Source organism: Rousettus aegyptiacus, unplaced genomic scaffold (assembly GCF_014176215.1).
Source record: "Rousettus aegyptiacus isolate mRouAeg1 unplaced genomic scaffold, mRouAeg1.p scaffold_m13_p_2, whole genome shotgun sequence".
Lineage (NCBI taxonomy): Eukaryota > Metazoa > Chordata > Mammalia > Chiroptera > Pteropodidae > Rousettus > Rousettus aegyptiacus.
The window spans coordinates 35,260,758-35,274,983 of NW_023416295.1; the positions used below are offsets into that span (position 1 = coordinate 35,260,758).

Consider the following 14,226-nt stretch of genomic DNA (forward strand, 5'->3'; position numbering starts at 1 on the left):
GTCCTTTATCAATCTCTCGCTCTCCTTCATCTCTCTTGACTGTAATTCCCATTGGTTTTCAAAACCAGATATTATGGGGACTCTTCTCCGTGGCACAGATGTCCTGGGCTTGGGAGCTCCGTGCGAGGCTAGGATCCCTCACTTCTTGGGGGACCTCTGTAGCCAAGCTATCCTTCCCGTTTATAAATTGTCACACGGTGGGTGTGACACCTGCCTGGATCAAGTCTGTGCCCCTTACCTGTCTCGAAATGGCTTTTTTTTATGTCCTTATAGAAATTCTGTTCAGCTAGTCATTCAGGTGGTTCTCAGTTCTACAATTTAGTTTTAATTTTGATGTGTTCACAGGAGGTGAGTCTAGGATTTACTCACTCCACCTCCTTATGTTAACTTTTTAATATTGTTTTATAGAAGTATTATCAGGGAACTGGCTGGAAAACTCCAGATGCTAAGTGGTAAAAATGTAGCAACTTCACTACTTTAACATAATACAGAAGAGATGGATTATTTTCTATCAGCAATGCGGCTTTGGTTAAAAAGTTGTTCTGGTGAAAAGTTGTTTTTTGAGTCAGTATAGGCATATGTCGTTTTACTGCACTTCACAGATGTTGTGGTTTACAAATTGCAGGCAAGAGCCTCCATCAGCAAAAAATACTCCTGCTTTACTGCAATACTCGCGTGATTGTGGTGGTTGGGAACTGAACCCACAATATCTTCTAGGTATGCTTGTATTCATAGCCGTAACACTGATAGAGTAACACCAGCTTTTCTTATCTTCCAAAGCTGTCATGAAAATTATATTTACAAGTATGTTAGATAAGCCCATATCTGAAAGGCTTGGGCTAAATGATTTGAATTTTTCAGATTTTAGGCACCCTATATCATTAAATAACACCCTTAGCAGGGTCTGTTGTAATATCAGATAATCAAATCATTTCTCTAAGAGGAATAAATATACTAAGAGGGATCAATCAGGACCATAGAACCTCTCATCAGTTCAGGCCATATTTGGCCATCAAATAAATTTTGGTGTCAAACTAAAAAAAAAAAAAAAAAATCAACATCAAAAAATTAAAGAGATGTATATACAAATGAACCCAGCAACTGTAAAGCGTGATGCAAATATAGCTTCAAATATGTTATTTAAAAAAATAAAGCCTGTTAATATTTTATTTTAAAAACAGAAATAACATTAAAATAGATGTTTTTGCAGTACTGACATATAAAAAAGTGCAAGAACCCTCCCCCATCTCCAAAGCTCAGAGAGCAGTTATCCAGCTGTAATCTACTTTCCTGAATTTTCTCAGTTCTCTTTCTTCAGATTTTGACAACTGATATAAAATGTCTTCTCCCAGATCTGTGTTACTTGTATCCTGGGCCTTTTCAGTAAAATCATTTTCTTCATCTGAATTGTCACTTTCTTTTTCTTCTTCCATATCTACTTCATCAGGAATTTCTTCAGCACTTTAAATAACAGAATAAAATATGCATTTACTATTAAATATATTTCTAAAAAAATAACTTTCTAATTTAAAACATTTATGTAGAAATATAATCATATATACAAGGTAGACAAAAAATGTTATCTAGTGCAGTTTAAAAACTATGGGCTATTCTTTTAATAAAAGAACAGGAATTTACAAAAGTGTAATTTTGAATTATATATCAAATCCTTTAAAGTACACACAAAAGATCTCTTTTCTAATACTTATTTTTCAGTGTGTTTTATTTACTTAACTTAATAATCCTATATCCTTTAACTACACGATAAAGCTAGAATACAGAGTAATACAGTAGAATAATATTCTAATAAAGGATAACAAAAACCATCCTGTTTCCCAAGACAGAATATCTAAACATATGTTAAGAACTGCATTACCTCTTCGTCTCCTTTGACAGCAACAATGAATTTATAAACATGGAGCATAGAAAAGAAGCAGATGGCAGTACATGGGCTGGAGTGTGAAGAAGCTAGTGTGAAAACAGAAAAAGAGTTTCATTTTAAAAGATTAAATGTCAAGAACCAAACACAATAGGATTTCCCTACAGAGAAACCAAACCTAAAGAAAAATCTATTCCTACCTTCCTACACTTACACAAACAACAACTCTTCCCCTCATCCCAGGCCAAATAATCGTATCATAAGTTTATGCTATTTGGTTTGGGTATTAAAGTTACATAGTATACAAATGATTATTCAAAAGTTATCTTATAGATTGACTGTATAAAAAGTCTAACTTAGGGTGCTACAGTGCATTTAATGTTTCACATTGTTTGCCTTAATAATTACTTACCTCACTAACTGCAGGAATGTTTTCTGTTAAGGGCAGTTGTACTAGTTCATTCTCCATGGCTTCATTTAATTTTTCATCCTGCTGTTGTCTGTGCTTTCCCAATATGAAATAAAATGGCGTTGTTGGAAGACTTTCTTCTGCTAGTAGCTATAAGAATTTGAAACAAAGGGAAATGGCTTTAATTAAAAGGAGGAACTGCCTTTGATTCCATTAGTACTATAGAACAAGGGTCTCAACCCCTGGGCCTCGCTCCAGTACTGGTCTGTGGCCTGTTAGTAACCAAGCTGCACAGCAGAAGGTGAGCGGCAGGCTGGTGGGCTAGCCAAGCTTCATCTGTATTTGCAGCCACTCCCTGGCGCTAGCATCACCGCCTCAGCTCCATCTCAGATCATAAGGCATTAATTTTCATAGGAACACCAGTCCCTGTTGCCAAAAAGGTTGGGGACCACTGCTATAGAGTCCTAAAAGGTCAAGAATGGAAGAACTTTAGAAGTTATCTAGTATGAGTCTTCATTTTATATGTAAAGCCGGAAGCCTAGCAGCTCAATTACTAATGGAAAGCTAACAGTAGACACTTAGACGACATAACAAAATACCCATTTATCACTGTTTCTCCCCTAAATCCTACAAAATGACAGCAAAGGGCTTTTCAAAACAGCATACACCACAGTGAATGGGTGAAATTGTAACATATTGAAAGCTGAATTCTAAGCTGGGGAAAGCCAAGAAGCATCCCAATTTATACTGCTGAATCCTGTAAATGCTGAGGAACTGGTACTAATTGTAATGGTACCTCTGTAAAGGGCTAAAAAAACCCAGGTAGTCTGGCTGAAAGTCTACTTAGAGAACATTCAGATTCACAGCTCGCTTCTGCCCCAACAGAGGGCTGGAAGTATAGTCTTTGAAGAGTGAAACAAAAGTGTGTTTCTGGACTGCTTGGTGGGGGTAGAGTCTTCACAGTGACGGCAGCTTCACTGTGCTTTATAGAGGATGCTTCTCAGAACACTGGCAGCCAGGCTGACAACCTTTCAGGTTAAGAACTTAAAAGAATTTTATTTGGGCAATCTGACTAGCATAGGAAAAAATGACCAAAAAATAATGACATTAAAGATTTTCTTAAAATAGCTCAGACAGTGGAGGCCAGAGAATAAGTTCTACCCAGCAGAGAACACCCAAACAGATGTTTTGCTCATGCTCACTTCAGGAGAGAAAGGGAGGAAAAAAAATAGGTTAGATGGTAAAAATGAAATCTCCCAGAAAACAGGAGGAAAAAAATAAAAATATTTGAGCACCCAATCTAGAAGGTCTAACATTAAATAACAGGTGTTGGGGGGATTGGGGGGGGGAGGGGAGAGAGGAAAAAAAAAAGAAAACAAAGGCAAAGAAATAACTTTTCCTTAGTTCTCTGATCAAAACCCTTCAAGAGGCTTCACATTTCCTGAGAAAAAGCCAGTCTTTTCATTCAGGCTGACTTTCACCACCCTATTTAAAATGGGAAGCAGTATCCCTTACCCCCTTTTCCTCTATTCTTTCCCTCGTAATTCTTATCACCTTCTAAAATACTATTTACATATTTCATGCTTGTTATTTATTGTCTGTATCTTCCTACTACACTATAAACGCCACAAGTTTAGAGACTTGACTATTTTGTTCACTGATGTATGCCAAGCATCTAGAACACAGTAGATGATCAACAAAAGGTTGCTGAATGAATTCAATGAGTGAAGGATCAAGAATAAGAATGGTATTGGACTTCCAATAACATGGGAAGCTATAAGAGTAAAATACCTTTGAAGTTCTAAGAGAAAATGGTTTTCAACCTAGAACTCTATACCCAACCAACAAATCAAGTGGGAGAGAATAAAAACATTTCCAAACATGGAAGGTCTTGAATTTACCTTCCATCTACTAACAGAATGTGCTTCACCAAAGCAAGGGAGTGCCTGAAGGAGGAGGAAAACTGTGGGTTTCTATTATAGTAGAGGTGAAGCAAACACCCTGAACGATAGCAAATGTCAACCTCAGGATAGCTAAGAATTGCACAACTTGGATAGAGTTTGGGATGAATTAGGTGGGAAATAAATAGAAAACTAAGCAAATGAAGAAAGAGGCAATTACTCACTCCATAGGAAAAAAAGTTGGTCACAAAGGAAAAATCAGTCTGTTACTACGTGGCTATGAGTTGTGTTTAATAGGTTACAACGATGAACATGGACCGGACCAATTTTAGGATTTTCTATGTTGAAAAACTGGAGGAAGGAGAGTGGTGGTGTGAAAAAGAACTTTAACTTCAACAGATAAAATCTAAATCTGAAAATCCAGAATCAGCAATATAAACATGTTTCTCAGGGATATAGAGCAAATGTGGGCAATGGCAGTGGTGTTGAACAAGTTTTTCCTGAAAAGTCTTACAGAACCACTTGATTCTTTAAATCACAAACGTTTCTTATTGTATTACAAACTAAAAATTTAGTTTAAAAGAATAATATAAACTCCAAAAGAGGCAAGCAGTTTTATAAATATAATGTTAAATTCCATTTTAGGATTATGTAAAACATTTTTCTCATAGCCGAGTTCTAAAAGATAACCTTATCTTTGTAGGGAGGCAGTGCAATCTGTACCATGAGTGGCTAAAACATACCTGTTTGCTTGTCGGTGTGAGTTTCTCTTCTGGAGACTGTGTGCTGAATGTTAATAAACTCTAAAAAGAGAGATCAGTTAATGATGCAAAAGATAAACTGTAGAATGTAAATCTAAGAAAGATGTTAAAGTCAGAAAATGAGAAGGTCAACTTTTTGTCCTGATACAAAAACGTACATCTACTTAAAGAGCCTCAAAGGTGTGGGCAAGGGAAGTGACGCTCTCATACACACACTAGTAATTACTGCTGTCCTGAGCATATTAGACAATTTCTGTTGGGACATAATCCTTTAATAAAACTATTCCACCTGTCTTGGGCTGATGAGTACTCTAACTCTAAAATATTAAAGCAACTGAAAATTACATATACAGAGTGATTACCTTTTTTGAGGCCTGGTTACCTGTGATTTTGTTAAGAAGTAAAACTGGGATCTGTTCAGCCACTGGTAAGCTTCTGAGGTGAATGATTCAGGGACATCTCGTGGAACAAACACTCCCCACTGGACTTCCTCTCTACAGATATTCTTCTGAATATACAATGGCCTTGGCTCACTAGGTTTAAATACAAACACTAGAGGGAAAAAAACAGACAGACAATAACATTTTGCCCACAAATGTTAGTTCTAGCTTCAGGCAGACCATACTCATCTTGGGACTTATCCCACTGAGTAAATAACCCAGCTCATGATTATCTTAGTTTTTGATTCAACAAATATCTACTGAGCACCTACTATGTGCTGAGCATGTTAGGAATGAGGGCCATGAAGAGAAAGGGAATCCCAGCTCCAGAGGTCAGGGCCTACTATGGAAGAGAGACACCAAAATATCAATGCAGTATTTTGTCCTAATTTTGTCCTAATTACTATAACATATGTAAAAGTGCTTCAAGATCATAGGAGGAACAATTAAAGCTTCTCAAAGAAATTCAGAATCATTCAATGAGGTGAAATCTCTCATTCTGAAGGCCGAGTAGAAACTGGCACGTTGAAAAATGAGGGATGTGCTGGTGCTCTCCTAGAACTAAGTATGAATGCCTACGTAACGAGGTACTGCAGCAAGAACTCAAGAAAGGGCAGGCAAAATGGCGCCAAACACACATCCGATTTAAAGGCAGGTTGGACTCAAATTATATTAAAGACATTAAAAAGAAAATTCACTATCAAAGTAAAGTATGATCTGTACTTACAGTCTGAACCCACTGAAGACTGAGAGACTGCGGCAACATTCTCAGAATTAGAATCAGGTTCCATAACTCTAATATTTAATTTTGCACTCCATTCCACTGGGGGAGAAAAAAAGCGATTCACTTTTAAGAAGACATTTACCAAAAACTTTAAAAAAGTTATTTTAAGTAAGTAATCTTAATCTTTATTAGGACGATCAATTGTATTGTTCTCAGGAAGAGGGATTTTACGTTTCCAAATAGCACACAGAGACAATGAAGTTATCTGTGGAAGGCTGCACTAAAGCAAGGGGCAGGAAGGAGAAAAGTAAAGTATTCCTTCCAGATTCTACAAAATGGTTATTATTTCAGTGTGACTACTGTCAGGTGCTTTTCAGCTGCTGTTAAACATGGCCAAAATGTTAGCCAGAGTCACTGCAGAGAACATTAAAAAATGTTATCACACATATTCATTACTAAACAAACACTATGCCTCCCAAACATATATTTGAATAAGTAAAACACATTAAGTCCACATCTGTTATGAGGGCAACAGAAAGTCATAGGTACTGAAGATACTGGAAAAAGATGAGGCTAATGTAAGTCTGTTTACTGACAATTAGGCAGTTTATAAATAATCTAAGTCTGTTACAGGCCTAGTCCTCCAAATTGTAGTGGTATAATGTACCTTTAAAAATTACACATTCTCTGAGTAGAGACCTGAAGATGTAATCCAGAAGTCCTAACAGCCAAAGTTTAATGGCCACTTTCTACTTGCTTTTCCAAAGTCACTATACAGTAAACAAAAAACTTACATGCACAACTGAGCAGATTCCAACAGCAAAGAATGCCATTTTCAGTAGCACCAAGAAGATATTTCGAACAAGTCAGTCTCCCAAAGCAAAGGTGCCTAGATTAAAACCAGAAGGAAGTTAGCAGCGGTCGGTTCTATCATACTTACAAAAGACTGCAGACTTTGGCACAGTTTTATGCAATGCAGAATTTTAGGTAGGCATGTATGTTTTTGTTCATAATTACCTTGTAGAAAAAAAGGACTAAGGAGTACAAAAAAAGGTTTATTTAGATATGTTGTTTCTTAGGAAAACAGGTTTGATAACTAATTTTCTCTAATATTTCCTGTGTGATATAATAATTAAGATACATGCAGAGAACATATGTGAAAAAAAGTCATTTTAAAAGAACTCTTCAACAATCATTTACCTCAAGAGAAGAGTTTGCAATATGAATTCTGAAGAAAGTTTTACAAAGTAAATTCAGAATCAGAAATGTTGGGAATTAGAAACAATTTAATCAGCCATCTGCCTTTCTATCCCCAAATGCTGTTATGTGAAGTAAAACGGAAGATATTGCTGTTATTTTCATTTGCCTTACTTAGAAACAATGGGGTTTTAGCATACCATTGTTTTTATGAGAACACACAGAAGACAAGCATTGTTCGGATCCACTGAGGCTTAAGTATAGCTTCTATTACGTAGTACGACCATAAAAAAAATGTGGTATTACAAAGAAAATCTGTAGTCCATGAATTAAATGTTAATCCTGATTTCAGAAATGGGTAAATTATAGCACATGGTTGATATGCAAAGAATTTTTAGCTTCTAGCACTCTGGTTAGCTACCTTTGGAGAAAGCATAAATTATTACTAAAGTTATGTAGAAAGACTTATTTAAATTTTTTAAAAAGTACTTTCTACTCCCAAATTATTTACCTACCTTATTTTCCCAGCTCGTTGACAAAACGTACATTTAAGTTCCCATGTCTCTGAGTCCCATATTGTAACAATTTCCTCAAAACTAACTGCTAGTAAAGAGCCATCTTCAGAGAAACAACAGTCAGTTGCTTGGTATTTGTGGTAACTTCCCACAAAGTCACAGGTCCAACCAACAGCTTTTTCTGTGGAAATATAGACCACAGGGTTCATAAATGGTAAAGATAACATTTTGGGGAAATTATAAACAATAACGATTAAGAAAGAAACAAACACAAGAAAAACCTCTTCTCAAAATTTTAGTTAGAAGTGCTACAAGGCATTGACTGATTTAAAATTTATGCCTCTTCCTGGAGACCTTGACCTCCCTCTAGTGGAAGAGTGAAAGGACTATCCACAAAAGCCTTTTTTACTGTACCCTTACCAAATGGAATGGTCAGCACACATCAAGAATGTCATAAAGTACTGATTTGGTTAAAAATATAAAAATATAATCTCTTAAATCTTTTAAAATTAGGCAGTATCCTATAAAATTAATCAAGGTATAAAATGTCTTCCCAGCATGGATACAATTCATGAGATAAAAATATATCAATTCTTAAAATTGTGCACTCCTTAGATATACCATATTTAATTAACTTACTATATATATCAGAATCATCTGTCAATATCCATACTTTGAAGTGACCATCTTTACTAGCTGTAACCAAGGTAGGGTTTTCAGATTTTTCTGCATTACTGAAACAGAGAGCCGTGATGTGGTCTTCATGTGGCATGTTAACCTTTGTATTAAGAACAAACCTAGTAGGAAGGAAACCACAAATTTATTCTTACACCAGGACAACATAATATACTATCATGTAAGTATTTCTTACATATTGAACATCTTACAATAGAATCTTTTAAGAAGATCAACTAATATATTATCATCTAGAATGACAAGAATTGAGTGCTCTATTCTCTAACAGCCAGAGTGCAAAAAGTTCTAACACATTATGTTTTTTGTGTAACTTATGTAATATAGAGATGATTATGTATATGGTCAACTTACTGGTACAAAATAAATATAAAACAGGAATCATCAAAAAATGATACTTGAAAGCCTACTGTACTAAACTCAGGAAAGCTGTATAGAACATAGTCGTCTCACTAGCTACTTTTGAAAATAACAGTGGAACGACTATGAAAACCCCTACTTTTGGCAAGAAAATACAGAAAGAAAACTACCCAAACAGCCCTGGACAATATTTAATATTTATAATCATCCAAACTACCTCTCGAAGCTTGTTTCCAGCTTGACAGGGCGCATCTGTGAATGAAAGACAACTGATGCTAGCTAGCACTGTGTTCTTTGAAGAACATCAGGGCAAGATAGTGTTGTGGTTTTTAAAAAGTTCGGGTTACAAGAGGGATGACTGGAAATAACCCCTCTGGGACTGTTTCCTCATGGACAACAGGTTTAACTTACAGTGTTATTGAGAAGATTACTAAGACACTGGGTACAAAGCACTAAGCTAGTTCTTGGCTCATGGCAAGGACTTGATAAATGGCTATTATAGCCATGGTATCAAAAACTAGTGGGCTCCTTATTTAATGTAAACATATGTTACACTACATTACACCTCTGTGGTCTACCACTGCCATTTTTCCAAAGAAGGTAGTACATGTTAATAAAAGATCAAAGGAACTTAAGACATTTGGATTCTAATCCCAGATTTGCCTGGAATTACACATTATGTCCCTGGAGATGTCACTTTTCCATGTTTTCTCATTTATGCAATGAGACGTCATTTTAACTTGGAGGATACCAGTGTTTTCTCAGAGCAGAAAGTTTAAAGGCTTTATTAGATAAGTAACATCTTCATTTCTCTAAATCTAAAACTTAGCAAAATAAAACGTCTTAAAGACCAACAACTGAAACTATAAAAGTAAAATATTTTCTACTTTAAAATTATATAGCTATATAAGTAGTTATTACCCTTGAGTTTTCTTATTATATGTCCATAATTTCATTTGCAATTCAAGCTCAGTTTCCTTTTCTTGACGTTGTTCCACTGTTGCAAGCCAGTTACCATAGCAGCCAAATGCAGCCTTTGTTAGTTCAATTTGGATAAGACCGTAATCATTGATATATTCTTGCTGTACAATATCTAACTGATGGGTTTAAAAAAAATCCAAAATGTTTATTAATGTAAATACATAAATGTTAAAGCATTCAAGGAATGGTAATTAACCACATCACACATAACTAAGATCTACAGTCACAGATGTTTAGATAAAGGGAAAAATTAAGTAATAGTTATGGACATTCAACCTGCTATTAAAAACATGGAGTACATTATACAGTACTAAATCAGTGGTGATTGTTCTTCAATGACCTTGAATATTAGAGATGACTATGATGCATTTATATGTTACAACAGAACCTTTAGGTTATAGTAATGCTTTTCTCTTTTTCCTGAGAACAAACAGCATTATATAAAATCTCAGGGCTACATTCCACATCACCAGAAACATGAATAGAAAAAATAAAACCTACAATTTTTAAGAAGTAAAAAAATACAGAAATGTTGTAAGTAGGCCAGCATTTTAATTAAAGTTCTTTCTTTTATCCCATTTCCTTGTCTATTTACTAAACATGTATTAAGTGCCTACTATTCCAGGCACTGTAGTAGAAATGTACACAGATCAATAAGTTTCCTTTCTCTGAGGGGTTTAAAGGTGATGGAGAGAAAGAGATAAGTGTTAAGCTTCTATGATAGAAATGCATGAGTACTGTGGGGAACAAAGGAAAAAGTGGGAAGTCTGGATTGCATTTATCAGGCTTACAGGAAGCATTCCTCTTTAAAGGTTGAAAATTTTATCTTTAGTATGTTTACAGGACACTGGGTTCACCACAAAGGAGAGGCACATTTGTATTGTCAACCAGATATTCTCATTTCCTATCCTTGTGACTCAAAGGAACAGATATGTGACAGATGTAGTCTAAATAAAATAAAACAGACAAAGGAGGCTGCACAAGAGTGACATCTGGCTTACATGCAGACCTAGTCTGCAACTGGGGCCTTAATAAAATTATGATATAAACAACTGATAGTACTGACAGTTCGAGTAAGCACAGGCATAGGATCTTGTTTTAGAAGCCCTAAATAATTCACTTGATGCTGGTGGTGCTGTAAAAAACTTTCATTAGTCCTAAGGCTAGTTAATGAATCAAAATCTTACATTGTACAACTGTTTATCACTCTGGAGAGAATAAAACTGCAAGTGGCCAGGTTTTCCATTCAAAACCAAAGCTTTAGTTCTTGGATCAATCATCAAACCAGTAAAGATATTGCTGTCTGCAAAAGAAGTGACAAACAATAGCTGAAATCAGACAAATATTCACTTTTAAAGTGTACATAATTCCAAATTCACTGTGTTTTGCCAATACCTTTAACTAGACCTTGAATTACTGCGGATGCCTCAAGGTTTCGGTGAATAACTATTATCTCTGTGGATAAAAAAAAATAGTGACACATAAATAGTTCAGAACTTAAAGTTAGAAAAAACTTGAATTTATATTATCCTGAAATATATCAGAATACAAACAACTGAGTATGTTCAATTTACTTTGAGTGTTTTTAGAGAAATCAGGAATATATTTTCTGATTTAACCAAAAAGTTTGGGGTGGAGATAGAGGGCTTTTCTATTAGAGTCTCTAAGTTTTATGAGTTGTGCCTATGAGTACATTTTAAGTGTTAATTCAGAAACTTAAAACACCCTGAAGGAGACAGATAATATACTTTGAAATATCACTAATGGATTGCTCAGTTACATTCTTTTTTGAAGGGAAAGGAGGTAATAGGCCATGGAGTCTACATCCAGTCTGAATTCTAACAGGATGAGCAAAAGTTATGGAGGAACACAAGGCTGCCTCCATTTCTGCTGGAATCTACATGACTCTCATACTAAAATAATGACTATCTCAAAGAAGAATTCAATGTTCTTTTAAAAATGTCATCATATTGTGAGAGCATAGATAGGTACTTCAAAACCCTTCCGTTACTTCCCCAAATCGTTCTACATGAAAAAGTTTTGAAATTTAAGTGGCACAACAAAACCCAACAACATTTAGCTCTCTATTTTCTTAATACTCCTGAAAATGATGAATTCTGGTAGAATCTAGGGATAGAAAGGGGCGAGAAAAAGAGGTGGAATGGAAGGGAAAAAAATGCTCATTAAAGGTGATGCTATTCTTAATTAGTCTGAGGTCTCTTATTTTTCATTCCCTACAGATGCTAGGTAATTTAGGCATTAAATTAATACTTCCTCACAACAACGAAGTGAGACGTACTATTATCAGAGTGAGAAGTGCAGAACAAATCCCCTGCCGGTGAGACTGAGATATGTTCAATAGTAGCTCCTAAACGGGGGAGGAACTCCTTATTCTTCTCTGTTGCATCACGCCACTCTACAAGGACAGATTCGCGACCACCGCTCAGCAGACTGGTGCCTTCTCATTCAGCCAGCAAATGAAGGGACAGTATTTGGGGGAAAAAAATAGAAATGAAAATATAATTAACATTTTATTTTCCTGTCATGTTAAAGAAATAAACTATTTTTAAAAATACACAAAAAATGTGTCTTCATATTTTTTAATATACTCTCAGGACAAAAGATTTAAAGATCATTGGTTCAGGAATTCTCCTTTCCAGTAGTATCTGACTAGTCTGTTGCTGACCAACTCTTCTGCTGATAACAAGAAAAACTGAATGAAACAAACATCCTCTAGGTCCAAATGGCTTCACTGGTGAGTTTTTCTAAATACTGAAGGAAAAAATAAACCTATTTTTACTCTTCCAAGTAACAAAAAAGAAAGAACACTTCTCAATTTGTTTCACAAGACCAGCATAATCCTCTATTAAAACTAGCAAGCCAGTTTCATGGCAGATGAAAATTCCCAAACAAAATACTATCAGCAAGCTGAATCCAACAATATCTTAAAAAGATAAGACATCATTGCAGTTAGTTCACTGCAGGAATATGAGGTTATTTTAACATTTAAAAAATAAAACAATGCAATCATAGAATAAATTTATAGAATAAAGGGAAATCATAAAAAGCAAAGCAAAACAAAAAAAACCTAAAGGAAATTTATAGCAAAAATCATTTTAAGTGGTAAAATACTGAAAACCTTTCCCTTGTGACCGGGAACATTATCAGTTTTATTCAGAGTAACTGGAGGTCCCAGTGCACTGGAATGAGACAAAGACTTAAATATTGGAAAGAAAATAATCATTTCAGAGTTCACACACAGCATGACTGGGTTCAAAACACAGCCGAATAGTTTATACTGTTCATATTTACCTTAACTTATAAACAGTTTTCAAAACAACTATAATTTGTTTTATACAGATAACTAATTTTTTTCTTCAATGCACTGTCTTATACCTATACAGGGTCAATACTGATATTTCACTGACAACCATGTACTATATTTAACCATAACTTCTCATTTGTAAATATTCACAACTTAAAATATAAATTCAAGACTTCAACTTCTTAACAGGCAAGATTAACTGCAGTACCTTCTACAACAAAGCTTTGACTCAGGGTAGGGGCACTCTGTATTCCTCCTTTGCCTGTCAATTAATATAACGATTTATTCCTTCTTCTCCAAATCCCACCTGAAAAGGTCCATCTTGAATGTACAAGGGCTTAAAGGAAAGTAAGGCCCCCAGAGAAAGCTATGGCTGCCAAGTAGTATGAGAAGAGATGGATAATGGCAACAGAGAAAAGTCACAGTGACAATAAATATCAATTGGTCTTGACCTTGACTTGGGCAGGGGCCACAGAAGAGAAAAACTTGAGGAGGAAGGGCAGGAGAAATGGCCTTAGGTTAGGAGAGAACAAAGGCATTGCCAGAACCTTACTTATGTAAGTACATATGGCAATCATATATGCACTCATTTCTATTTTGGGGAGTTAGGCCGGGGAGAAGGGCTGAGAAGAGTAGCCTATACCTTTTATGTGCAGCATTAATAGCCTCTTCCTTTTCTATTCTAAATTCCCACGTCGCAAGTGTATTCCCGCTGTACTACTTTAAGTGTGTTAGGTTGAGCCCCACCTCCATATACCAATCACTGTTCCCCAAACTCAATGCATAAATAGGGTGAAGATGTCTCCTACTACTTCTCGAGGCTCCAGAAGTTAAGACCAAGCAGCCCAGTAATGATCCGGATCATATGACATTATATTATCTAAGACTTATCCTGGCAGTCTTTAGATGACCTACAGAAAGAAAAATCACTTTCTCTAGGCACATACTCTTTTCTAGTATCCAGCTCCCTTTTTTCAAGGCCAGTCAAAAATAATACTGACATAATTTTCACCATATAAGTGTGAGGGTGCTAAAAGTAAC

The 14,226-nt window shown here is 35.5% G+C and overlaps 1 protein-coding gene across 1 annotated transcript in view; it reads right to left on the minus strand.

Moving 5' to 3' along the window:
* Window positions 1-1,136: 1,136 nt before the first annotated feature.
* The window catches only part of WDR75 (WD repeat domain 75), a 33,299-nt gene continuing 20,209 nt past the window's right edge, over window positions 1,137-14,226 (minus strand). Inside the window, exons 9-21 of the mRNA XM_016148700.2 lie at window positions 12,160-12,318; window positions 11,256-11,315; window positions 11,048-11,163; window positions 9,801-9,976; window positions 8,466-8,623; window positions 7,827-8,007; window positions 6,909-7,003; window positions 6,118-6,213; window positions 5,333-5,502; window positions 4,933-4,992; window positions 2,292-2,438; window positions 1,877-1,968; window positions 1,137-1,461 (exon numbers count right to left, since the gene is read on the minus strand). Coding sequence (XP_016004186.2) covers window positions 1,257-1,461; window positions 1,877-1,968; window positions 2,292-2,438; window positions 4,933-4,992; window positions 5,333-5,502; window positions 6,118-6,213; window positions 6,909-7,003; window positions 7,827-8,007; window positions 8,466-8,623; window positions 9,801-9,976; window positions 11,048-11,163; window positions 11,256-11,315; window positions 12,160-12,318 — 1,715 coding nt within the window. The 3' untranslated portion in view covers window positions 1,137-1,256. The remainder of the gene's footprint in view (window positions 1,462-1,876; window positions 1,969-2,291; window positions 2,439-4,932; window positions 4,993-5,332; window positions 5,503-6,117; window positions 6,214-6,908; window positions 7,004-7,826; window positions 8,008-8,465; window positions 8,624-9,800; window positions 9,977-11,047; window positions 11,164-11,255; window positions 11,316-12,159; window positions 12,319-14,226) is intronic.